Source organism: Sinocyclocheilus anshuiensis, unplaced genomic scaffold (genome assembly GCF_001515605.1).
Source record: "Sinocyclocheilus anshuiensis isolate Anshui unplaced genomic scaffold, SAMN03320099.WGS_v1.1 scaffold466, whole genome shotgun sequence".
Lineage (NCBI taxonomy): Eukaryota > Metazoa > Chordata > Actinopteri > Cypriniformes > Cyprinidae > Sinocyclocheilus > Sinocyclocheilus anshuiensis.
In genome coordinates this window covers 243364-270500 of record NW_015544159.1, presented here as the reverse complement: position 1 = coordinate 270500, position 27137 = coordinate 243364, and the positions used below count along the sequence as shown (strand labels likewise).

The following is a 27137-nucleotide window of genomic DNA, read 5'->3' as shown; positions in this document are numbered from 1 at the left end:
CTTTCCTATTTTTTAGTTTAAAAGAAGTATACTAATAGCACACTTGAATAAACTTCTTTTTCATAAGGGTAGGCCTAAGTATTATTCACTACAGCAATAAAAGTCTTAACCGTGTTTACGTAAAAAAAAAAAAAAAAACTGAATTTACAGGAGGCGGCAACAGCAAAACGATAAATGGCAACGTGTTCAATAGCCTATAGTTTATAACTTTAATAATAATCATTAACAAATTAAGTCATATAGTTAATTAGCCTAACTATCCGAAATTTTGGATTGAAAATTTTTGAAAAAAGTTGCCAAGCAACGTAACTTGTTGCATTAATATACGCGGTTACAGGTGTGCCTTTATATCAGTTTATTGCAATGGCTTTAAAAACTCTATTAATTTCCGCGAATCGGTTCTTTTGAACAGGTATTTTCAAAGAACCGGTTCAAAACATCGAATTAGTGATTCTTTTACGATATGATGTAATTACCTCATTACTTGACATCCTGATGTGGCATGCATGTTCTAACATGTTCCAATACTATGTAGGGACATGTTAGTTATTAAGCTTTTTTGACTGCGTTTTATTATTAAGAGTGTTTAATGTAATGTGCCCCAGTTCATTTATTTGCAGCCTTAAGGTTATGAAAACGTTAGAACCATATTATGATTGCATTCAGCCCTGTGTCATTTACTAAAATCCATTCAAACTTCTGACTGAAAAAGGTTTGTGTGTTTTAGTTACTTTAATGTTTTAAAAAGTTATTAATACCAACTTATGCAGGTGAATAAAACTGCAATGGTTCCCACCGTATTTTACTTGTAACATTTTAACCTTTTTACCCTAACTGTTCACTCTTTTCTTCTTGCTATCGTATAGATGTTCAAACAGCAACGAATCGTAGACGGTTCTGGGTTCAATGAGCCTTTCAGTTGATGACTCGCGAACCGCCAGAACGATTCAGTGATTCGTAAACGAATAGTTCAGACTGGATTTGTATACTGTTCAATACATTAATTGGGAAAAGCTCCGACTCAAACGATTCGCTCACGCATCGGACATTGCTAGTTTAGCTCAGTCGGAACTATCCTTTTTGTAAAATAATACCAACACGCGTCTCCAAGGATAAAAGAGCCATTTTTACTATTTTTTTATTGCGTGATTTCAATTTCTCAAATGATCCTGCGGGATTCTGACAGTCCATCTGTTATGGTAGGTGCAGTGTTGGGGGTAATATGACTAATGCAATATTGTAATGCATTACTTTTAAAAGTAACTTTCCCCAACACTGGGTAGGTGTGTTATGCATTCTGCAGATGGCATGCAAAGGTAGGTGGTTTATTTTTGTAAGTTGCTGTCCTCCTTTGGTGTGACAGTATCTAAGCAGGGGGTGGTGCATGTCTTCTGATGACTCTCCAAAACAAACTTGTTTCTTTGTTGATGCTTTGTTAGACTTCACGTTTGAAGCTGGATACGGGTTTACTGTAACTAACTGGCCCAAAAATGTAGTAATAAGTTTAGGAGTATAAATAAATATAGTAAAAGTAGATCTTTCTTTACCTTGAGAAAAATCTCTCTTAGGCAGGCCTCTCCTTGGTGCATTCTCTAAACGATCATAACCTAATATTCTAGTACATTTTTAATGTTTTCAGGAAGAGTATTGTGATTACTGTGTCTAACATGACTGATTTTGAACCATTAATTTGAATGTCTTCCCTGCTAGCAATAGTAAATATTTAAATCTTAATATATTGGTTGAAAATCACCTATTAGTTGCCTAGTAGATATGCCATTGACTGATGGCTTTAGCTGTGAACTGGAGGTCAAAGATGTCTTCTCTACCCCCTGGGTTTACATCTTTTGATGTCTATGGGCCACATTGTTGGCAATGAAGAGCTACCGAGCTTATGTGTTATCTGTTGGGAAGAGGGGAGGGCGGATGTTTACAGAGCATTATCACCAGCTGATATGAATCAGACCCTTCATAGTACTAACACCTCGAGCTACATCTTGTTTGTAGGACAAGATAGCAAATCTTGTTTGTAGGACTTTCTGAACTTCAGCGTATAAAAATAGGCTAATGAATGCAACATGCAATGAAAACAGCAGGTGCAAATTTCAAATACTGAAAGCTTTATGAAGAAATATTACTTTGAAAGATGCTTTTATTGTAAGAAAAAGGCATATAAATTTCTGTACCTTTAAAAAAGCCACAACTGATTAAGAAGAGCATTTTGAGGTGTCTGACCTAGTTGTGCAGCATCAAAACAAGCAGGGTGAATTCTGGATGCCATTGTGTTAAGGCACTTTCAATAATGCCAAAAGATATATGGTGAGCACAGAATATCCATCTTGAAAAGTAAAGATAACAGAGAACTAAAATAGCTGGTCTGGACTGGTTTTACTCTGACAATAAATCTCTACAAATATCACAAAAATATTACCACTGTATATATATATATATATATATATATATATATATACACACACATACACATAAATATTTACCCCTGGTCCTACAATAAATAAGATTACATAATTGGTTTTCCAGCACAGAACTTTGTGGTCAAGCTACAGGCAGTCTTCTCGTCATTGTTTAAATGAGTCAAGTAGAGTCATTAATATGATTGGTGAAAATGACTGGAGAAAAATATTCTGAAAGTATGTCTGGTATTAATAATAGAGCTGATTATGTAACGTCATAAACACAATTCCGATCTTACCCACATTTTATCTGGGATGCTGTCACGGCTGCCCTTCCACTGGGGAAGTACAGTGTGTATTTTAGTAAAAAGCCTGCCCTCTAGTGGTGCACAAACTGTACAAACTGTACAAAACAAAATATATTCATAAGCCTTAAAATAATACCTTTAATAAGAATCTAAAAGGGGTAGTCAACCCAAAATTGTAAATACTGTCATCATTTGCTCACCCTCATGTCGTTCCAAACCTGTATGACTTTCTTTTTTCTGTGGAACAAAAGAAGATATTTTGAAGAATGTTGGTAACAGAGCAGTTTCGGTTCCCATTGACTTAATATAACAACATTTTTCAAAATATATTGTTTTGTGTTTGAGTTTGGAACAACATGATTCCAACAGAATTTTCATTTTTGGGTGAACTATTCCTTTAAGAGGAATATGCTTAAAAAGACTAAATGGAAATTAATTGAATCATATCAATCAATTCAAATCAATAAATCTCCACCACAGGGACCTTTTACCTTTTTAAGTATTTGACTCTGGTGTGTTTCTGTTCCAAATATATTAGCCATATTCATACACAACTGTCATACTATCAGAAGTAACCACAAACTAAATTCCGTCCTAAAATGCATCTTAGAAACATTATCAAAACTCAATCCAGATCATAGTACTGTCTCTACTTATGATTCTCTTTTTAAGACCCAGAATTAAAACCTGAAACCGCTGCTTGTGCAATCAGTCAAACATGAAACAGCAAAGAAAAAAATTAAAGGCTCATTTATAAGACATCGGCTCCAGCACGAGGCGGTCTGAGTCCATATCTAAAGTCGTGTTGGAAATATGGACTCCAGTTCTTCTGATTAGGACAGTTCACGGTAGTTGTGAGGTGCGGCGGGGAGCTGAGACACCCCAAGTGGCACCGCAGGACAGAAGTATGGGCGAAGGCAACTTGGTGTCACAGAGCTGGGCTAGACGTCTTCCATTCTTCTCTTCGCTGACAAACCACACGAGACACTCCAGGGCAGGGCATGTTACAAGTTTCATTTTTTAGAAATCAGTGTCCCAGCCGGAATTGTCATCTGGAGGAGGATCCTCATTGTCCTCAGGAAAGCTATCAAAGTTACTGGTGTCAGTCGGGCTTGCAACCTAATAGGTGCGTGAACGGAGGAAATAGGATGTTAGACGGAACAAATATTGAGCAGTAATGTAAATGTTGTAAACACAACTGTAAAAAATAATAATTTGTGCCTGCACGTTTATTCATTATTCATGGTCTCAAATACCAACCAATATAAATTAGTACTGAATTCATACATATTTAATTATAATAAACTTTTATTTTATGGACCATTGTGGAAATATGGCAGCACAATTAAAATAAAAGTGAAATCACAATATCAAAAGTGCAATTATCAAATCGCAAAGGTTGCAATTTAATTTTGAAAAAGAAGAAATTAAGGGTTGACACTCCAATTTATCCTACATTTTTCTGACAGCATTTAACTAACAATGTAATTATGTTGAAAATACTTGAATATATGTGACCCTGCCTGTGAAAACCCAGCTAAAGTCCTTTTTTTGTGATTTACTGTATTCTACATAAAATCATCCTTCATAAAGATGTAGAACATTCTGTGAAAATATAACCTTTATATCTTTTATATTGACTGAGTAAGGCCATGTCAAAGATTGAAATCATAGTGAAATTAATGGTTGAAATCAAACTTTAATGCTTGTTATCTCATAATTAGATTTTGAGACTTTAGCCTGGATTTCACAGACAGGGTCACATATTTCAAATGCAAATCTCTTAGTTGCTCCTCCTTTCACATATTCAAATTCACACTTATGAATTAAATTGGAGCATGTTTAAAATGGAGATGTTTTATACTTACATCAGGAATAATTGGAGGGGTGAGAGTTCCTTTGCGCAGTCCTTCCCAGTTAAAGCCTTCAAACCATCTATGATGGAAAAAGGGAATTCACATATGTCTTATAGAAACAGAATAGAAATGGTGGGTAGGGTGGGATTTTCAGTTGAACTTTCAGTCTTTGGAATTGATAGATTTAAACAATTGTACTTAGAACAGAGATGTTACCAAAATGACAAACAAATCTTAAGGGCTGTGTAAAAAATATCGATATCTAGATATTAATCAATTCTCATTTTTACGGAACAATATAGATTCTTAAATCCCAAGAATCGATTAGTGTGGCCTGTTTTCAGTTAACAGACGGAACATTGAAGGGCACTTCCCATCCAATACATCGCAATAAGCATTGTGCTTTGGTATTTTTAATATGAAACAAAGTCTCAGATATCTCCTCCACATTAATACCAGTTTCAGCACAAAATAAACATGACTAAACATCCGAAGGTAAGTTAAAAGAAAGAGTACAACTTTACAATCCTTATCCTGTCTCATGTAATCGCTCAATCAGTGTTTCAGCCTCACAAAGATTGTAAACAATGTCACGTAACGTCACATTTACCTCAGAAAAACATATTCGGTGACCATAAACTCATTAGTCAGATAGAAAAATAAACTGTAGAGAGGGGCATTTTGCTAAATATATGCACCATATAACATATTCATTATAAATTTGACTGTTCTTCAATGTTTAATTTATGTTTGAATAAATCCATCAAGAATTTATGACAGCCACCATTATGTTTATATAAAAAATAATAATAATTTGAAGTAGAAATATTATGTAATTGTAACTTTATTATTTTAAAAACTTCATTAAGTGAAATTTTAACAAATCAGTTAATTTTAACCTTCAATATTATAGTAATGTAGTACCAACTGACTCTCATGTATATTTTACAGCATTAGTTGAGAGATTTTTTTTCCTTGAGAAAATTTGGCATGTACTGTACCTGATATATATCCACAATAATCGATATTGAATCGAATCGAATCGAATCACAAGCTTGCGAATGAGAATCGAATCGAATCATGAAATTTGTGTCAAAACCCAGCCCTACAAATCTTGACCCCATGCACAGCGTAATAAGACAAGTTTTTATAGGAATTCCTTGACCTTAATTTTTTATTATAAAATTTCAGCGCTTTTCCAGACTTCCAGAATCCCCAAAGAACAGTGATATTACAGTACTCACTTGTGCTTTTGGATATCTTTGACTCCATTTTTCAAGTTTCCTAGCCTCTCAGATGGATTGTCCCTGAGGGAAGCAGTATATTTCAAAACAGATTTAATTTATGGAGCTCATATTTTGTCATAAATGCCTTTGATAAATCTAGATCCAACTTTTGCTAACTAAAAAAACTACAAGTTGTTTTTTAACCTTAATGTATAAATGTATGCTACAGGTTAAAACAGCAGAACATTTTAGTTAATTTAAAACTTGGCTGAAATGTATATTAATGTGTCAATACTAAACAATAAATCTGCACAGATTGAACTTCAAAGCTTTTTAAATGTACCCACCTGCATAGTTTTTTAATTAGATTGCCTGCATTTTTGGTGATCTTCTTTGGAAATTCTATCATGTCGATTCCTCTTAAAATGATATTATATGTCTTCATTGGATCCGGTCCTGAGAATGGTGGGCTGAACAAGAAAAGCACATTAGATTTGATAAAACTAGGAGGAGGAGTAATCCTAACACACAAACTGAAAACATTTGAGCTTATCTTGTCAAACCCAATGACAGGAAAAACATTTTACCTTCCAGTCAAGAGTTCATACATAAGAATTCCCAATGACCAGTAGTCTGCTGAGATGTCATGTCCTTTATTCAGTATGATCTCTGGGGCTACATACTCCGGCGTTCCACAGAAAGTCCACGTCTTCTTCCCAAATCCAATCTTTTTAGCAAAGCCAAAGTCCACCTACAAGAGACAAACAGCATCTTCATACCAAAACTGCATTTGTGGCTTTTAGTCCATGTTCTTTAAATATATTATTGTATTCCAAAGTTGACAACAAACAAGGTCATTTTGGGTGAATGGGCCAAAAATATTGATGACTCATGTCGCACTAAGGGGTGTATGCACATTGCTGTCCAATCAGATGCACTCTAGATGGGAAGTCCCGCCCTTTGATACCAACTAACAACAAAATTCAGCTCCTCAGAATGTGTCATCTCATATTAGAAAGTGCTTGAGATGTATACTCACAAGCTTGGCATACCCTCTGTGATCCAGAATGAGATTTTCTGGCTTTAAATCACGGTAAATTATTCCCTTGGAATGCAGGTATGCGAAGGCTTCAACCACACAGGCTGTATAAAACCGTGTAGTGGAGTCTTCAAAGGATCCTCTGTGAATAAAAAAAGAAACCCGCTGGTGTTTTACTGAGTTTCCATTATTTAGAGTGATTAGCATCGGCCATCATCACAAAAACAATTTGGCTACCTGTCTCTAAGTATGGTCCAAAGCTCTCCGCCTAGACAGGCCTCCATCAACATGTACAGATATTTACTGTCTTTGAAAGTCCTATACAATCTAAGGGAACACAACCACACAATTTTGTCCATCAATGTATTTTTTTTTTGCCTTGATATTTTTTAGGATATGACCTCTATTGATGCTCTCGGGACGTTTTAGCACCTACCTTACAATGAAGTCTGAATGAGCCTCCTGCATGATCTGTTTCTCAGAGCGGATGTGCTCCTGTTGCCGCGTGTCCACGATGTGACGCTTCTTCAGAATCTTCATTGCAAATGTTTTGATCTCTTCACTCTTGAGCTGCACCTGTGGACACCGAAGGCACACAAAAAATGAGCGCTGAGAAAGTGCTAATAAACTCATTTTCAATGGAAAGTAGCTGTAAAAAACAAGTGCTAGTGCTCCTTATTATAGCACTTCAGTCAGGGTCTATTAATGTGTTAAGGGTCCTCAAAATAGATCAAGCAGGAATTCTTCACATTGCGTCTCTCTGTGAAGGCACTTGCATGTTCGTTCGATCTTGTAGCTATCTAGCAAATGGATAGCACTACAGGCATATATCACAGCCCCGGTGAAAGGACACTTGTTTTTACTATGTTGCCGCAGTGCCAGAAATAGGCGAGTGGAAAGGGAAATCCTCTACCCAGATCACTGGGCTTTCCTTTACAACAGAATCTGATCCGCAATGCGGATCTCTGCTCTCCTCTCTACATCAAAGTTTCCATCATCTTCTTTCAACATATATGGTCCTGTGGAAAACGTCATACATTAATGATTTATGTTGAAACTATCTATCTATCTATCTATCTATCTGTCTGTGTGTGTGTGTGTGTGTGTGTGTGTGTGTGTGTGTGTGTGTGTGTGTGTGTGTCTGTCTGTCTGTGTGTGTCTGTCTGTCTGTCTAGCCGACTGTCTATCTGTGTCATTAACTGTCTGCCTACCTAACTACTTTCTATCTGTTTACTGACCTACCTAGCTACCTATCTATCCATCCATCTCTCCTAAATTACTTATGGTTCGGTTGTATCACAGTTTTGGTACGGTTCGGTATGTGCTATGTTTAGGGAAAACAGGACTATACTGTCAAATAAAAATAAAGAAAATAAGAACAAATAATTAACTACAAGTAACCGCATAAATAAATACAATAGAGCAAAGATACAAATATAATAAACAGTGCTTTTCAGGTTTTTTAGGTAGGTCTAACATTAGTTTTTAGGTACAGAAATTGAATAAAGTAATCAAATGTAAAATAACATTGCATATTTGACTGTATAAATTAAAGATTAATCCTTATTAAAGTTACAAAAGCTATTCAATCAAGAGCAGTGAGTGATTTCTTTCTCTTTTGTTGTTTGATTAACATTAAAAACTTTAAGATAATGTATGGATCTAGTACACCGATACTGTACGTTCAACTGACTATGTCTGCTAGGAATCTCACCAAGACAGGCATGTTAATATAATTTTTGTGTGAATTTGTCCATTCAAGCACAAGTCTTGAAAGAGAACTCAGTATTTGTGCGCTCTCTGAGATGTGGGTTTGGTGCTTCGGATGCGCGCACACACAGATCTTCTAACAGCACGCGCAAGTTCTCATTTGCGTATTCTGGCTCTTTAATGTTTAAACTGGCGAGGCAATGCGTTTAGTTTAAACGGATAGCAACATGCACTGTGCAGGTCTCACCTGCACATGCGCGCTATCAACACCTAGGTGATGACGGCATAAATGACTGGTCATATTCGAGCATATGGCACTCGCACTGAACAAAGTTTACAAAGAGTGACTGGTTTGTCCACGTTTCTTTTTTTTTGTTCATCACTGTTGTTGTAATGTATTGGGAAGCCAGAATGCATATCCATCTATCTACTCATTAAACTAGTCTTGTTGAACATTGAATGGCAGTAAGTCAGATGTCTGCCCTATTAGCTCTGTTGTGGAAAGTTACCCTGAATAGAGTCACAGCATTCCCAGACCTGATCTGTCCTTCAGCACAGTAGAACACATGAGAGCTGCTCATGTGTCCAGCACTGTGTAAATTAGATTAGTAAAATGTATACTTATCATTGGTTGACATAAGTTTTTGTATTGAGGTGTTGCATAACACCAGAATATCATAAAGCAACAACTCCATATGCATCCACCGTTCTTTTACTGCAGGGGTGTCCAATCCTGCTCCTGGAGGGCCAAGATCCTGTGGAGCTTAGCTCCAACCAGCTCCAAGTTTGAGCTGGTTTGAGTTTGAAGACCTTGATTAGCTGGTTCAGGTGTGTTTAATTAGGGTTGGCGCTAAACTCTGCAGGACAGTGGCCCTTCAAGAGCAAGTTTGGTCAACCCTGTCTTACTGCAATCACATTTTAGTGCTTAATTATAGAAGGAGCTGATGAATTTGAACGTTTTTTACTTATTAATTTACTTGCAAACATATCATGAAATGCATGCATATAGAAATGGCTCATCCTACCAGCTCAACTCTTCCAAATCCTCCAACTCCCAAGGTATCGATGATGTTGAAGTCCACCAGCTTCAGGTTGGAGAAGAAGGCATTCTCGGCCTCGTATCTGCATTTTTTGAAGTGGAAAAAGGGAAACTTCTTAGAGGTTTGGATAGAGTATGTAATAGGGAATGTTGGAGCAGGAATTGGGGCAGGAAGGCTGTTTATTCGCTCCCTCTCTTTTCTCTCCTTTACCGGGATAGGAAGTAGCTCACGCATTCTGACCTCCTTGAGGCTTGACCAAACCAAATACTGTGAAACAATTAAATGTACAATTCTCAAAACGGCTAGCAATATTGCAAAGACGATCTTGCAATATCTGACTTGCAATATGCAGTACAGCCCTCGCCTCAAGAGCACGTATGGCAGAATAATAACAACAGTCTTTGCTCAAATGTGGAGCTAAGGCGCCATTTCCAGGTTACATTTCGAGATTCGGGATGCAGCGCAGATCGAAGAACAGAGCGATCCAGATTGGTGGAGTCTCTCCGCATCAATATCGGTTTGTGAAAGCTCTTCTGGACACAAAGTTTGGATGCAGAAATACCCAAAGTTACCACAGTCATCAGCAGAGCAGCAGAGACAGTACTAAAAGTCGAACAAAGGTCCTCGCTGAAAATCTCACAAAGCAAGAGGTTTTGTCCTTGCAGCAGCAGGAGTGCACGCTGAGGGACAGTACTCTTGACTGGTGAGACTAGTGCTGTCCTTGTGACTAAGTCTCAGTCCCTGTGCTTAAACTGAGCTTGACTGTGCTCCCTGTGTGAGAGTCTCTACTAATACTGCCTTGCCTGATCCAAGTTTATTTTTAGCATGTGAACTTGGCTTACGGTTCTCCTAGTCAGAAAAGGTGTCCCTGCTCTACCCTCACACCACCATCTCTCTTTAAAGTTCAAATTGAACTTGAGAAGGACATTGGCGCTGCATAATTATGAACCCATTTGCATGCTTTAGAGTTGAGAGAATGAACCTTTCAATTAACACTTATAATAACAAAATTAGTTCGTCCTGGAAATAAGTGTGATATCTAGGCCTTCTGACAGGAAGAACCTGGAAGACTGGAAGAAATGTATCTTTAGCTAGATAGGAAGATAGGATTTCCATGTTGATGCTGCCAGCTGTGGAGATCAGGGAACTTACTTAGTAACTGTACTTCATTACTATACTTAGTAACTGTGATTCATTACTATACTTAATTGTTTTTATGATTTTATACTTTGCTCGAGTACTTCTGAAGCTGAAGCTGCAAGGGGAAAAACATTTGTGTTACCCCTAAAATGTCAAAAACCAGCTACATATTTTACAGCACATGCATTTTGACATGCTTGGGTCACAAGCACGTTGTTGACCTAAAGAAATATGTTTCATTTATAACCACCAATTTATCAGTCAAATGTCAAATAACTATAAAAGCTGACACTGATTAATTTAATTTATAATATAAGCTTTGGTATAACTCTAGTGTGTCCTGGAGACTTACATAGTCATGACAAATGCCATTTGAATTTTATTAATATTTCCTTTTTTAATAACTTTGCACATTTGAATTAAGACCATTATTGATTTAATCTGAATCATAAATATCACTTAACTAAAATGTTTTACCTAAAGTTTAGTTTCACTCAAGGTTTATTTATTTATTCAGCTAGATACTATGGACTTTAGATTGTATCTGAGTTTGACATGGCATATACATGGCACAGGGATAGTTCACCCCAAAATGTTTTCCGAAAAATTAAATCATTGGGATCCCATGTTGTTTTAGATTGATTCTTTGATTGCATTTGTTTTCATTTCTTCAATATCTTTTGTTTTCCACAGAAGAAAGATACATGCAGGTACACAGTAATACAGGTTCAGAATGAGTAAATTCATTTTCATTTTTGGATGAACTATCAATTTATAACATACTTTTTCCACACATCTGAGTATTTCTACTTGCCATTCTCAAATCTAGACGGTAAAATGCCTCGAGTCAAAATCTTGAGGTCAAAGTCTCAGTACAAGCTCAGAATCCCTCATGTCACTTTAGAAGCTGGAAAACACCCTGGAAGACCACCACTGCTATTTGACACGGCAAGGACACAGTATTTGCAGTAAGTTTCCATATTTAACTAAGACTCCAGGCAGGGGGGACAGCTGCCCTCTCCAACCTCTCCAGGCAATGAGAGAACTCCGACCAATGCAGTTGTCCGCATAAGAAGAACACGCCACATAGTGACATGGCTGTTTCTGCCAAGGTCGACAGTCATTTGGAAAGAAGAGAATATTCCGGTACATTGCCCCATCTATATCAGCAAATGTGTCTAAAGCTTCCAGTTTCAGTATTTTGGGAATAACCAGAACTTGATTCCCAGCTCCACATAAGGGGCGTTCACACTGGAGGAACATTTTCAGTATTCACTTTTTGGCATGTTTGCACCGCAGGAACTAGGAACAATTTCAGTTATAGGAACGCCTTTTTGGGGGGACTAAATTAGCTCCTACTTCAGAGTAGGGTCCAACCCAGCACAATAGGAACCACCAGTGACATAAGGGGCTTTCGCACCAGGTAGTTATAGGAACTAGACACCAGGGCGTTCCCCCGAGAACTAAATGTTCTCCTGGGGCCGTTTTCCTGGTTGCATTAGTACCACCAATGGGAACTCTGAAGTGATGTAAGCTGGCCAAGAGCGACATCATTTAAATGCGGCATTCATTAACATTGTTGAACATTGACAGCAGTTGGAAGAGGGAGGAAAGAGAACAGCCCATTCTTCTGCATCGGTCCATCTATCACAGTTTTCCATGTTTGTGGAGCTAGCTCATGGAATAAGTACATGTAAACTGTGTGTTTACATGTTTTTTTTAAATTCCGGTGTATCAAATGGCATGCTTTCAGCCAATAAGTACCCAGTGTGAAAGCCCCTATGAACTACAAATCAACTCTTGGACTAAGAGTTCTACTTTGATAAAATAAATTACGTTGGACATTATGGAACATGTTTACTGGGGCACAATCTACTACAGGTAACTGGTACAATCAGCAGCTTTGTAGTTAAAGGGACAGTTCACCCAAAATTTAAAATCCCCGCAAGAATTTTGTTTATCTTTGGAAAACAAATGGTGCACAAGAATGAAATTCATGAGTCATACATGCACGTCTGAGGTTCTGTTTACCATATTTTATGTGCCCCATGTGTGCGTGTCTATCAATGTTAATATGTGAATAAAAGCCTAAGATCTGTTAATCATTTAAAGTGATCACATCTCTTCAGAAGATATGGATTAAAGGAGTCGTTCACTTCCGGAATTAACATTCTGTCATCATTACGTCCAAATAAATGACTATTCAAATTAGTTCCTGAATTTTATTAACTTTTTACATACACAATCTGATTTTATTCTATGAATCAGCCATTTTTGCACAGGTGTATCCAAGCTAATGTGTTCTCCATTGTTATGGTTACAAGCGTAACCCCTCAAGTGTTTGAGCTCCATAAGTGGGCAGAGGGGAGTGGGCTGGATTTCACATAAGCTGTTGACAGGTGATATGTTAGGTGTGAGCTCTGAGAAAAGCGACTGATGACTGACATCACATGGTCGACTAGAGTTATTTTCCACTGCCTTAGCTGAAAGAATGAGTTAGAGTGTGTTATGAAAACCCATATGTACTTCATGGGACAGTAAACAAGTCCAAGATAGTGGCTTGAGAGGCTTTGATAAGACAATCTGAAAAAGCCAAAACCGGTTTACAGTACTTGGATCTTAAAACCATACCAAAAAAAAACAAAATTTGATGTAGGCTCCATTCCAAACCTAGTGAGCAGTCTTGCATCCTAACTGAAATCGATTTGACTGAGTTGGTATGCATGCACTACATTGGCAACCTTGGATGTCAAGCAACTGATTTCATTTGAGTTTGGGATTAGCAGGTTGCTAAACTAACGACAGAACTTTAATAAGCCAATAAATAAATAAAGTACCATTTTTATCTATATGAATTAATTGAACAATTTTGCATTTGTTAATACTTATATTGTTTTAATTATTTAATCATTAATTAATTAAATAATTTCAGTGATAATATTCAGTACTAAATATATTTATCAATCATGTCTCTGTAGAAGACTTGGATTAAACTGCTCAGTTCATATGGATTCATTTTACATGTCTTTAATTACATTTTGAAGCTTGAAATTGTTGATTACATAGACTGTCAATTTAAAAAATAATAAAATAATTCAAAAACATATTTAATTAAAAATCATTTAAATAAAAAAAGTGATCCAAAAAATTTACAAAAGGTCTTAAAAGTCAAACTTGTGTGTCAAGCGACTGATTTTAATTGAGTTTGTAGATCTTGCTAAGCGAATGATAATACAAAAAATAAAATAAAACAATAATTAATTAATTGATTGATTAATTACACAGACATACCACTCATAGAAATATTAGGTAACATTTTAAATTATATGAATGAATTTAATAAATTGTTTATTTATTATTTAAATGCTATATTTTTAAATTATTTTAATTACATAATTGTTTAAATAAATACCATACTTACAGTGATATTAATATATTTCATATATATTGAGTACTATTTTAGTTGATATTCATCAACTCAAATAGTGCTCAAAATCATCATATTAACAAATCAGCTCCACATTTCATTGTGAGGAGTCTTTTATCCTCAGATTTCCTCACAATGCATTATGGGATTGTTTTTCTAAAGGATGTAGGGGATACTGTCTTAGAATTTGCCAAAGGAAGGCAGCACAATTAAAAACAGTCTGCTTTGATGCAAGACCTATAGTAAAATAAACTATTTTGAAAGTCCAAACAACATTGGACCCAAATGACTTCCATTGTATGGTCAAAAACACATAGCCGTTTGTGACATGTTTTGTGGTTTGCAAAAGTAAGAAAGTTGTACAGGTTTAGAACGATCTATTTAAAATGCTGCCTATCTAGCATGATGCCCAGAGTTTTCGGGAGGAATGTTCTATACCTTGACTGGCCTCCAGTCTCTCGCAAAAAGCTGAAGAGCAATCACATTCCTCCGTGCAGAAGTGGCAGCCTTTCAACATATCCACTACTGCTGTTACAGCTGTGAAAATAAGCCCTAAGTCCGAGCTCTAGTCGGACCCTGGGCAGTTTCCTCAGGGGTCAGTGGTTAGCTAAGAACGGCTGGGTGCTGGGCTTTGACCTCATACCCAACAAAGAAAAGATGGATGAAATGACAGAAAACAGCATGCTGCAGGAAGCCTGCCCAGGTGTTCTCCACAATGCAGCATTTGACTGCGTTATATCCACTTGACGACCTCTTTAAGTCTAGGTCAGCTTTTGTTGACTTGGTTCTTGTCACATTATGTTTTACTCATTTAGGTTTGCACGTGTCTTAGATGACGTATTTGACCACACGGTGACTTTAAACAATGTAAAAATCATTCATCAATTCAAAGGCCTTGTAAAATGTCCAGCATAGACCTTTCTAGAGCAACTAACAAAATATAATTTAATGGTTGTCAAGTAGCATGACAGAAGTGAGCTAAATCCAGTGCATGCATGTGACCGTTCCACATATGTTAGGGTGACCATACGTGCCATTTTCCCAGGATGCGTCCTGGCCAGGATTTCTATATTGCCTAAAATATCTAGGTTTTGGCTTTGTTTGCGTGTGCAGACCGATCGGTGTATGACATCAAAATACCTCGAGAGCATTTTGAAAGCATAAGGAACCATCTGTATGGTATTTTGATGTCGTACACCGATCGGTGTATGAAATGTTCCCAAGTCCAGAAACGTAGCAAGGAGATCTGTAAAATAAATCATGTGACAACAGTGGTTCATCCGCAATTATACGAAGCTACGAGAATACTTTTTGTGCGCAAACGAAAAAAAAATAACAACTTTATTCGACAATTCGTCTCCTCCGCATCACCCTGTAAACAGCGTATGCTGTTTAACATTTCAGTTGTGTTGCTGTCTATGCAGGGTCAGACAGCTCTCAGATTCCATCAAACATATCTTAAATTGTGTTCAGAAGATGAACGAAGGTCTTACAGGTTTGAAACGACATGAGGGTGAGTAATTAATGACAGAATTTTTGGGTGAACTAACCCTTTAATCAGAATGGTGTTGTCAAAACAAACAAACAAACAAAAAAGTCAATTGAACTCTGTGCTACCAAATAAAACATTAACAATTTTGCAAATTGTTGGTCCAATGCAGTTTCTACAATGCATATTACTACAATTCACTGTTTGATTGTGACTACATTTTTGTTACTTTTGTACAATAAACAATAGTAATATGGGTTGCCTCATAATGTAAAAGGTAAAATTTGACTCCAGAAGTAAAAAGCCAAAGTTCAGAACCACGGACCTCAATTATCAGCTTCACACCCTGATGCAACAACCATTAGCAGTTGGGTCATGTATCATTGATATAATGGCCTTACATGGGGCTTGTTTCTTCGTCTGTTTTTAGATCTACGTGCGAGGTCTCAGTCACATGAATCCTAAAAGCTCGCACCAATCTCAGCTTTGTTCCTTGAACACCCTCTTCTGAGGCCACAGATAACAAGTATAGTCATTATGATGGACTGATGGCCTTTCTCCAAACTATAGCGGGACAGTAATAACACATGAGCACTTCAACCGACTGACTGCTTGCATAATTATTACACGAGTTAATTAGAGATAATAATTATTTTGTAATAGTTCTCCATGTGAGGCAATTCAATTCTTGACAATTTGCTTTGCAGTCAGGTTCGGAAAGTAAAAATCCCATTCATTTTATCCATAGAAAGACGATATATTTTAAGTTTATTGTGTGTGTGTGTGTGTGTGTGTGTGCTTATACACACAAATATTTAAGTTGTTGTCTTATAGAGCTTGTTTGTTTGGTCCAAGGGCTCACGATTTGAAGATTTGAGGACTGAAATATTTATGATGAAAACAATTGGGAACATCTGTTCATAACTCAAGGTCCCAGATCTCAAAGTCAATGTTCTTGAAGTAAAGGCATGTTAAACTATGTGCTCAGAAAACACCATGCCAAACACACGTACTGACATATTGACGGATGTGGAATTCATGGTCAGTGATACAGAATACAACTGAACTTCTGGAGGATGTGAGTAACTGAGCTGTCAAATGGGTTGTACTTGAGAGAGAAAGGCCAGGTGCAAAAATAAACGCCTTACATAAGCGTCTGCCAAGACTGTGTTTCTAGAGTTAAAGGATTCCATAGTGAATGTCTGGACAAATATTACTAGATGATGAAAGTAAATACAGAACATATGACATTTGTATATGTTTAGTGCGTCTTGGATCAAAAATGTTGCATGGTTGTAAACATTGGTATGAATAGTGTTGGTGAAATTGTGCATGATTTATTAAAAAAGGTCTGAAAACAAGATTTTTTTTAAGCTTAAATATTACTAATACTCAAATCACATTTTATTTTAAAGACATCATTTCAGTTATGGGAAAAAATGCTACTGGCTTGTCTCCTGAGCCCACAAGAGGGCGCACTGAGGAATTTCAAATTCAAATTTGGCTTCAAGTTTGTAATTTTGTGATTCATTTCACAGCTGGTTGGCTAGGTTCATGGCTTATAACGCTTCAACGAAGGCTTTTTAAAATTTCCTCAGCATTCAAGCACAGCATTAAACTGTTAATTCAAAGGAGTAAAATTACATTACTGTCTGTTTAAGAAACTGCATAATATTTTAAAGAAATGTTCATAAAACAAATAAAATTTCACAAATTGCAAACAAAACAGCATTGTTATTTTTGTGCAAAGTTTAATGCAAAAATCATACCCGATTGGTAATATATTAAATCATATCAGCAATATGCGAAAACAGACAGCGTTATGTCAAAACTATCAACAATTTTGCCTACGACACTCCACAAACTCATCACTTTTAAGGGGCTATTCATGCATAATGCACTTTTGTGGTTAAAAACATGAGACACAGGGCAGTGGAATGAAAAAAAAGCTGCTTTCTTTATAGGTTTACCTTTTTTCACTTGACAAAACCTTTTAAAAATGCCCCCTCATGTGTGAGATGCAGGCACAACAATCAAAGACGTCCATCTAGTGCAAGTTTGGATGGAAAAGCAGTGCAGTTGAATGCAAAAAACAGCTTAGGCCAGTTTTTAAGATTTCTTGACTGTAATATCTGTATCAAAATTAAAATCTAGCTACTTTTCTTGAATACGTCATTTCTTGGTCTTGAATAAATCTGATGAAAACACTCCATACATGTCACTATTGCTGAGGCTCGTGCTGGTCAGTAGTCAATCACCATTCAGTAATATGTGTCACATAATCAGCTGTGCGATACACTTTGCAGGGTCTCCTCTGCTTCTACATATAGCCTGTTTATGTCAGGCGATTCCTAAAAAAAACAACATGCTAGTAAGAGGGACAGGAGACAGCTGTCCGCCACAAGTCCAGCCCAAACACAGTCAACACGTATGAAGTGTGCTCGTAGTGTAGTCAAGAAAGAGAATTATAGGTAAACCCTAAGTATTTGATGACTGACAGCATAAGGCCAATGTGAAATGTGTCTGCCGTATTGGCACCACATCTGCCAAGAAGTTAGACAGTTAAAATGCCCTCCAGCCCAAACACAGTCAACACGTATGAAGTGTGCTCGTAGTGTAGTCAAGAAAGAGAATTATAGGTAAACCCTAAGTATTTGATGACTGACAGCATAAGGCCAATGTGAAATGTGTCTGCCGTATTGCGGAGGACAGAACACAGTGTCCTCATTTTTCTGCTACATCATAGTGTGAATAACATCTGTCTTATCTGTGTGCTCAGCACAGCCAGCGCAGCCAAAGCAATGTGAAGCAACTTTTGGGGTAACCTCAGATCAGACTGTCTAACTTCTTGGCAGATGTGGTGCCAAGCCTTTAAGTCCAAGTCTGAAGCCCTCTGTCACAAGTCCAAGTCAGTAACAGTTTTTGACATGCAGCAGGTTACTTTTATAAATCCTGTTGCAGGACAACTCGTTTAACATATAGCATTCAAAAAAGTAGGCTTACTAAAATAGTTTTATTTGATAAAAAACACAGTAATACATACAAAACTGTAATATTGTGAAATTATTGAAATATTAGTATAATGGAATACAGTATTATTATTATTATTAGTAGTAATATCACAGTTAGGAGATTTATAACGAGTGGTTCCCTGCATTATTACAGCAAAGCGCATGATTACAGTACTAAGCCACTGCAATGGATCAGCTCTAATGCTATTAAATTAAAGGTGGTGTACCATAGAGCAAAAAAGAAATAAATTAAGTAACAAAGTAACAAAAACTTGTAAAATACATTTTAATGGGCATAATTAAGTGTGAAAATAACCGGTAGTAGTAGTAGTAGTAGTAGTAGTAGTAGTAGTAGTAGTAGTAGTAGTATTGTTATTATTATTTTATAATGACCCTACAAATGATCATTAAATGATAATTATTACAAATGTAGATATTTACAATGCTAAATAAATATAAGTACTGTAAAGAATAACAAGTATTGTACATGATAATTATAACAATAATTTTCAATATTACTGTTAATAATAATAATAATAATATATTCTTATTATTTAATTATAATTACAAATTATAATTATTAACAATGTTAAACAAATATAAAAGTGGTAATTTATAAGTATTGTACATAATTATTATATGTAGTAATAATAATAATAATAATTATTATTATTATTATTATTACTATTATGACCCTACAAATGGCCATTAAATGATAATTATTACAAATATAATTATTTGCAATGTTAAACAAATATAAGTACTGTAAATAATAACAACAATAATAATATTGTACATAATTATAACAATTATTATTATTGTTATTATCATTTAAATAATAATATTATTAAAATGCAAGTGCTGCAAATAAAAATGATGATGAGGATGAGGATGAGGATGATGAGAATAATAATAATAATAATAATTATTATTATTATCATTATTTCAACACCTATAATAGCATCCAATAAAAGCATCTGCACTACACTACCAAGCTCTACAAAATGCAAGACAAAAATCACATTCTGAAATATCCAAATGCACCATGTATGACAAAAAGAGAACAATCTGCATATATTACACACACACACACACACACACACACACACACACACACACACACACACACACATTAAGCCAAAGGCCAGTATCCTAGTAACTAATGAATGTAACTTAATTCCCTTGGGTGATAGAGGTTGTTTAGACACTTGCTATTGTGAGCAGAGTGCATATCATTAACACAACTTCAGATCTCTCTGTGTATTCAGCACTCAAGCTCCTCCACACGCCAAACGCTCTAATGAGAACAGAGGTGCTGAGTACACACGCTGACCAGCCGCCATGGCAACAAGATCACCATACAGTGCATGTGCATCAGTGGATGTGATCACAGAAGAACAGTGGTTATGTTTGCAGAGAGTTATGACAGTTAGAGACGCTGGTGTCACTGCAGGTGCTGCACTATGCCACCCTTCCTTCAAGCTGACCGCTGGCTTGGATTTCAACATCAGAGTGCTGTCCAATGGCAGTGTTTCAAGAAACACACCTGGGTCCCATCTCTAACACTATGCCGCTGGGCTGTGTGGCTCTCATGAGCAAAGAAACACTGTGATTGGACTGGAATCAGGTAGATCTGCATGATGAGTCACACTTCCAGCTGTGTTGGGCCAACAGCAGCATATGCATTGAGCAAACATGGCTTTATCTTGTCAGCAAGGAACTGTTCATTCAGATGGGCCACTTACAGACCTCGATATGGACATGACGAATTCTTCAGTGATTTTAGCTACATGGATTTCAGTTTTGACAGTCTACAGCTGTTCATGTTCACCTTAAAGGAATAGTTCAAGCAAAAAATGAAAATTCTGTCTTCGTTTACTCACCCTCAAGTTGTTCCAAACCAGTTTGAGTTTCTTTGAAAGAATACTGGTAACAATTTTAAGAATGTTGGTAACCAGACAGTTCATTGTAGCCATTGACTTCCACCATTTAATTTTTTTTTCTCCCATACTATAAAAGTCAATGGCTACCATCAACTGTTTGGTTATCAACATTCTTCAAAATATCTTCTTTTCAAACACATACAGGTTTGGCACAATTTAAGAGTGAGTAAATGAAGATAGAATTTTCATTTTTGGGTGAACTATACCTTTAAAGACATGAAATGAATGAATTAGTACAGTTTTCTCTCCTGTGTTGACATATTTGAAACAGAAAGCAGATGTATCAAACGACCTGGCCCATGTTTTAAAGGGCCCATAGCCTTTAGTTTATGTCACAGCATGTCCATGGTTCCCTGATGTTGGTTAATGCTCATGTAACATGCAAGTAAAGTTATTTAGTGTGTGTGTGTGTGTGTGTGTGTTATGTTGACTTTGTAGCTGGACTTTAAAGTGGACTCAAACCTCTGTTTAGTTGTGATAGTGATATATTTGTCAAATTACAAAAATTGTACTGTGTAATAAAAATACATATTTGATAATAATTATAATTTTATTTTACACTACAAGTTTCAATACTAATATTAAAACATTCAAACCTTCAAGCTTTAAACGTTAAATACTCTAGCTTTTATTTTGGCCGAATTCTGGTGAAATGCTGTAAACTTCTGTCCACAAAAATTTGGGAAATAATGAGAGCGTGTTAAGTAAAAAATAAATAAATAAATAAATAAATAAACCTTGTGCCCATTCTCAAATTCACGTTAAACTCATAGCACATGCAGAGATTGAGTTTTCTGGATATTTGTATTTTTTGTGAAACAAGAACTTGAGTTGTATGAACACTGTGCTGTGTTTCAATTTGAAACACATAAAGCATCAGAATATACAGATATTTGATTAAACAGCAGCCTTTGATTTCATAACACCACTAAGCTATATTGCAATTATCATGCAGCCACATTTATATATTTAAATTTTACATTGCATAAAATAATAGATGTGTACTGTATATCCGCTGTATTTAAAACAGTTTGCAACTGCTTTTCATCACTTAATTAGAAGCACCACAATTAAATTGTGTTATCTGTTCCAAAATTAGAAAAATATGAGTACTATTAGAAAAATATGAGAATGCATCATTTCAATCTCAACTCATCCTCATGTCTGGGCTTTTAACAGGCACTCTCTTCATTAAACACACAATGTAGCCTCTATTAACAAAGCTCATAATTGTATGCATATTGAAACCACCCCCTCATATCATGCAAGTTACTGGCATGTAATTATATCATTCAGTTCACTGTATATGGTTTTGCACAGACAAATGGCATAGTGGGTACACATCTTATAAAAATATAATACTAATTAATAGTGGTCAGATATAACACTGCATGCTCTGTTGAGCAGTGTTTATAGTCCACAGTAACTTAAAAACAATAAGTATAGAATGTAAATCAAATTGTATTCTACAACTGACAAGAGATTCTAAATAGCCTACAATATGTTTACCACTGGACATTGTACATCTAGGTACGGCCACATGAGGGCGCTCTTAGATCACTCACTGTGTGTGTAGACTCCAGGCTAATTGATAATAACAATACCTCATAAAGCAAAATTGTTATTGAAAGGGAAATTTTGTTTGAGCCAAACTACATGGAAAGTCTGTTAAGACTTAAGACTGTTAAGACTGGACCTAACAAAGTATGGCAAGCCATTTTAACATTTAATCTATAACCCGTAATAGTGTCTATTTTCATGCTACTAGTACTTATTTTTTATATACTAGTATCTTTTCCATTAAAGTACTATTACTTATTAATTAGCTACTAGTGCTTATTCTTTAGGTACTAGTAACTTTTTAAAGTTTGTGAAAAGCCTCCTGGTACTTATCATTAGCTACTAGTGCTTATTTTTTAGGTACTAGTGTCTTTTATAAAGTTAGTAGTACTTATTCATTAGTTTGTATTTATTAGATACTAGTACTTATTCCAATAGCAGGGGTTAAAGCGCAAAAAAAATAAAAAATTCCTGAGCCCGAACATTTTCCCGGTGGTGGTTGGTTGCGGGGGTGGCCACCTACGCAGGGTTATTTGGATAAACCTGGGTCCCTTTTAATACATACTAGTCAAAACTGAATAGTTGATATCTCAATGACAGATGCCCATGTAAGTCAATGGTGAAATGTTGGTAACACTTTAGAATAGGGAACACTCATTCACTATTAACTACGACTTTTCCCTCAATAAATTCCTAATTGGTTACTTATTAATAATTAGTAAAGTAGTTGTTAAGTTTAGGTATGGGGTAGGATTAGGGATGTAGAATAAGGTCATGTAGAATAACACATTAATATGTGCTTAATTATAACTAATAAATGGCTAATATTCTAGTATGCATGCTAGTAAGCAATTAGTTAAGAGACCCTGAAATAAAGTGTTACCAAAATGTTAAATTTGTTACTAGTCACTATTGCAAAAAGTACTAGTATCTACTTAATAAGTACTATTTAATAATAAGTACCAGTATCTAATGAATAAGTACTAGTGTCTATTTAATAGGTACTAGTATCTAATGAATGAGTACTAGTGTCTAATAAATAAGAACTAGTATCTAATTCATAAGTACTAGTATCTTTTAAAAAGGTACTAGTACCTACACAATAAGCACTAGTAGCTAATGAATAAGTAAAAGTTCTTTAATGGAAAATATACTAGTATCTAAAAATAAGTACTTGTAGCATGAAAATAGATACTAGTAAGGTTTATAGATTAAATGTTAAAACGGCTTTCCATAAACAAAGCTATTGCTGAAGTTTACAAAGTTTGAATGATACAAAGCATTACGCACAGCATTGAGGATAGATAGATAGATAGATAGATAGATAGATAGATAGATAGATAGATACATAGATAGATAGACAGATAGATAGATAGATAGATAGATAGATAGGTGAAAACTATAATGCATTTGGTCATATTGGGTTGCTCATTCCTGAAAACCTGTCCAGCTGAAATAATTATAGCCACAAAGAGGTCAGAACCACAGCCAGACATGCAAATCAAATGAAAAACAATTAATTTCTGCCATGTGGACCTTAATCATACACCACATTGCTGAACTCATTACAGGAGAGATCCATATCACAAATATATTATTAATATAGGGAGTGTGTTGTATTTGTGTATGTAGTTTGTACACGTGTAAAATACTTTTTGTTTAACTTGATAGTGCATTCAGAAAGTATTCAGATCCATTTGTTTTTTTTTTTCTCCATATCCTGTTATGTTGAAGCCTTCTGCTAAAGTGCTTTTTCACATCACGCTCACACTCACACATCACACTCCATACTTATAATGACGAAGCAAAAAGCACACTCCAGTCAAAGTGTAGGAAAATCTCAAAGACAATCCAGAGGAACGGGATGAACTTGAGCTAATTTTCAAGTGCAAAAGCATGGCAGTTATGTCAGTGTGATATTTCAGTTTTTTCTTTTAAATAAATTTGGGGTATAGAGTGTAGACTGAGTTTTAAATAATAATAATAAAGCATTTTACCAGAAGTCTGCAACATAAAATGTGAAAAACTGAATACTTTGTGAATGCACTATACTTGATTGAATCATGCTGAATTATAATTTAATGTACAGAACTCCATATAGTCCGATAACATGATCAGAAAGTGTTGAGTATCAGACTCACTTCGCTTTGGAGCCAGCATCTTCATAGCCTTTGTTAGAGACGTCGTCCAGACCTCCAATCAAGTGTTTGAAGGACCTGCAAACATGAACAGAAAAATTAATCCATTCCAGTTGCAGGCTGATACTATTGTTCATATAATAGTTCTGGCCACTGGCCTATTATTTTGAACTATTTCAGATGAACGTACCCCTGAACATTAGCCACAACAGATAAAAAAAAAATAAATAAATAAATATATATATATATATATAGTCACAGAAAAGGTCAAGGTTAGCAACAGCACAATATAAGCACAATATAAAATTTGAAAATGTCTAATGAAAAATGAATGCAGATGTATGCAATTTTTAATGCTTTATGCTAATGCAGGGGGTCTGCAAACCATCTAAGGGTTATAAAGTCATCTTTTGTTGTATTGTATTTACTTAAATTTGCAATAGAGTGTATTTTTAATAATAATAATACAAATTAAACTGACTCCTTAATGAAACAGAGTGTGCCATTGTAGGAACCATTTGTATTGAATAATGCCATAAACAGACAATTATCATTTAGGAACAAATAATTTGACTACGAGCTGCGTATATCTATGATCTGCACAGAACAGAGTCAATCACAACACAGTGCATCCCAAATGCTTTTCATCTCATTAAACTTCCAGCCGTTCATCTTCATTTGAAGGAAAGACATCTGTGGCTTTCTCTCTCCCATCTGTTAATAAGGCAGAATATGTCTTCACTATATATGTCAGAATATGAGTTCACACATAGAACAGTTTGTTCTGCTTCTAGAATAAGACAAGGATTTGGCTTGCAGAACTCTGGGACAAGGAAGGGTAAAATAATAAAATGTCTAGAGTTTCACAATTTGAGTTGAATTACTGAAATAAATTAACTTTTCCACGACATTCTAATTTATTGAGATGCACCTGTATATTTTTTTTTTTTGTGTGACTGTCATAAAAATGTTAGAGTGTGAGTGTTTCCCAAACTGTGCATATTGCAGGGGGGCTGCAAGCTTTTAAAACAATAATTATAAAGGCAGCAGTTTGCCAAGGCTGCTGAGCCTAATATTGCATTTGAATTTTTTTTTTAAAGAAAAACCCGACCCAAGACAGACCCGATGAAATTAGACCCGACACGACCCAACGACCCATTTATTTTTTAACCCGACTGGAGCCGAACGTAAACGGCACTGACGTGTGCACAGCCTGCAGCCCCGCAGTCAGTAAAGAAAAATCCCGGTGTCCTGCTGACTGATTTGGCCACTTCTCCCTTACTTTGATTTATTTAACATTTATTTAATTTATTATTACTTAATATCATTGCTTACCTGATGGATACAAGTTATTTCTGAGTTCGGCTTTCAATTGTGACCAGTGGTTTGGAAAAATAAACGTGATATCTCGATAAAAACTAAATTGATAGCCTAATAAATCATAGATTCGCTAGTGTTGGCTGCTCTGCAATGCTATTTACCTCATCTCCAGCGAAAGGATTCTGCACACAAAAAAAGAAAAGCCCTGCCCTGCATGAACACGCACTGTAATGAAGCGAGTGGCTTTTCCTGATGGATCTCATATCTATAAGATGGATTTCTGTGTGCGAGGTTACAAACGTATGTTCCTTTTCTACGTGCGTTTCTGAAAAATGTACTTAACACCAACGTGCAAGTACGTTAAAGGGATCGTGTCTTATCTGGTCCATTTGGAAAAAGCACATTTATTTTAAATTACCCGAGACCCGAGGCAACTAATACCGAACCCGACGAGTGCCTTGGACACGGGTCGGGTTCGGTATTAGTTTTGGACTTCTAGTTATGAGTCCAAGTTGAGGTTTAAGTCAATTCTTTACAGGTCTAAGTCAAGTCAAAATTTTTTTGCAGCTTAAGTGTGTTTCATGTTTCCATCTCTGTCACCAAACTAAGTATTCATTCACCATTAGCATATCAATAGTTGAGTTGCTTTGAAATTGCAGTGTCCTAATCGGGCCTGATGTGATAAATAACAAGCATTTATCCTAACCTATTTACATTTTCTCATGTTTCATATAGAAATCGGTTGTTATATTCACTCCAGAGTCCATTTTATAAACAAACTGGTTTTGCATGCATTAAGAAAGTAAATAGGGTCACTTTTAATTTCATATTGACATGACATTTAGGATTCCTTGCCTTAAACTCGTCAACATCTAATGTCATGTCGTACTTTGCCAGTGGTTAAATGTCATCCTTTAGCACACTACTTAAAAAAAGCATTTAGTTTTTTTCCCCTATCCTCTTATTAAATCAGAGAAATATTTGATTGCCTATGTTGCTACAAGATAAGAGATTTAGACATGAGAGGGAACCAGTAATAGTGTTCATAATTTCAGCTGCTGCGCTTCAGGATGTGACTCATCCACCAGAGAATTCTCACATTATCTCATATTTTTATTAGAACTCTGATGAAACATTTAAACTAAAAGGGGAACAATCCATTTTATGGTTAAGAGCTGAAATGTAGGATTAATTGAAAGCTTTAAATCCTAATGGCATCATTTTGTTGGATGTTACCATGATTTATACAGTCTTTTAAGTCTTGGCAGGTCAGGCAGGACAGCGGTAACCCGAGCCATAATAATGATTTGATGGACATTTAAAGTGTGAATGACTTTATATCACTGCACTTCTGACCCATTTCACAATGTATTCTTAGCACAGTCCCAAGTGAAGCCCCAGAATTAGTAGCAGAAATGTTCTGGGGTGTGAACCCAAAGTCACTCACGTGTACTTACATTTCTGCCATTAAAATACTGCTTTGCTGAGATATACACTATTTAAAAGGTCACTCGGTTCT

The 27137-nt window shown here is 35.8% G+C and overlaps 1 protein-coding gene across 2 annotated transcripts in view; it reads right to left on the bottom strand.

Annotated features, from left to right (window-relative positions):
- Positions 1–3063: 3063 nt before the first annotated feature.
- Positions 3064–27137, bottom strand: part of prkg1 (protein kinase cGMP-dependent 1) — a 147875-nt gene continuing 123801 nt past the window's right edge. For both annotated transcript variants that reach the window (XM_016495477.1, XM_016495475.1), the window contains exons 9-18: positions 24302–24376; positions 9576–9672; positions 7277–7416; positions 7078–7167; positions 6841–6982; positions 6389–6552; positions 6149–6271; positions 5820–5882; positions 4588–4654; positions 3064–3838 (exon numbers count right to left, since the gene is read on the bottom strand). In XM_016495477.1, coding sequence (XP_016350963.1) covers positions 3740–3838; positions 4588–4654; positions 5820–5882; positions 6149–6271; positions 6389–6552; positions 6841–6982; positions 7078–7167; positions 7277–7416; positions 9576–9672; positions 24302–24376 — 1060 coding nt within the window. In that variant the 3' untranslated portion in view covers positions 3064–3739. The remainder of the gene's footprint in view (positions 3839–4587; positions 4655–5819; positions 5883–6148; positions 6272–6388; positions 6553–6840; positions 6983–7077; positions 7168–7276; positions 7417–9575; positions 9673–24301; positions 24377–27137) is intronic.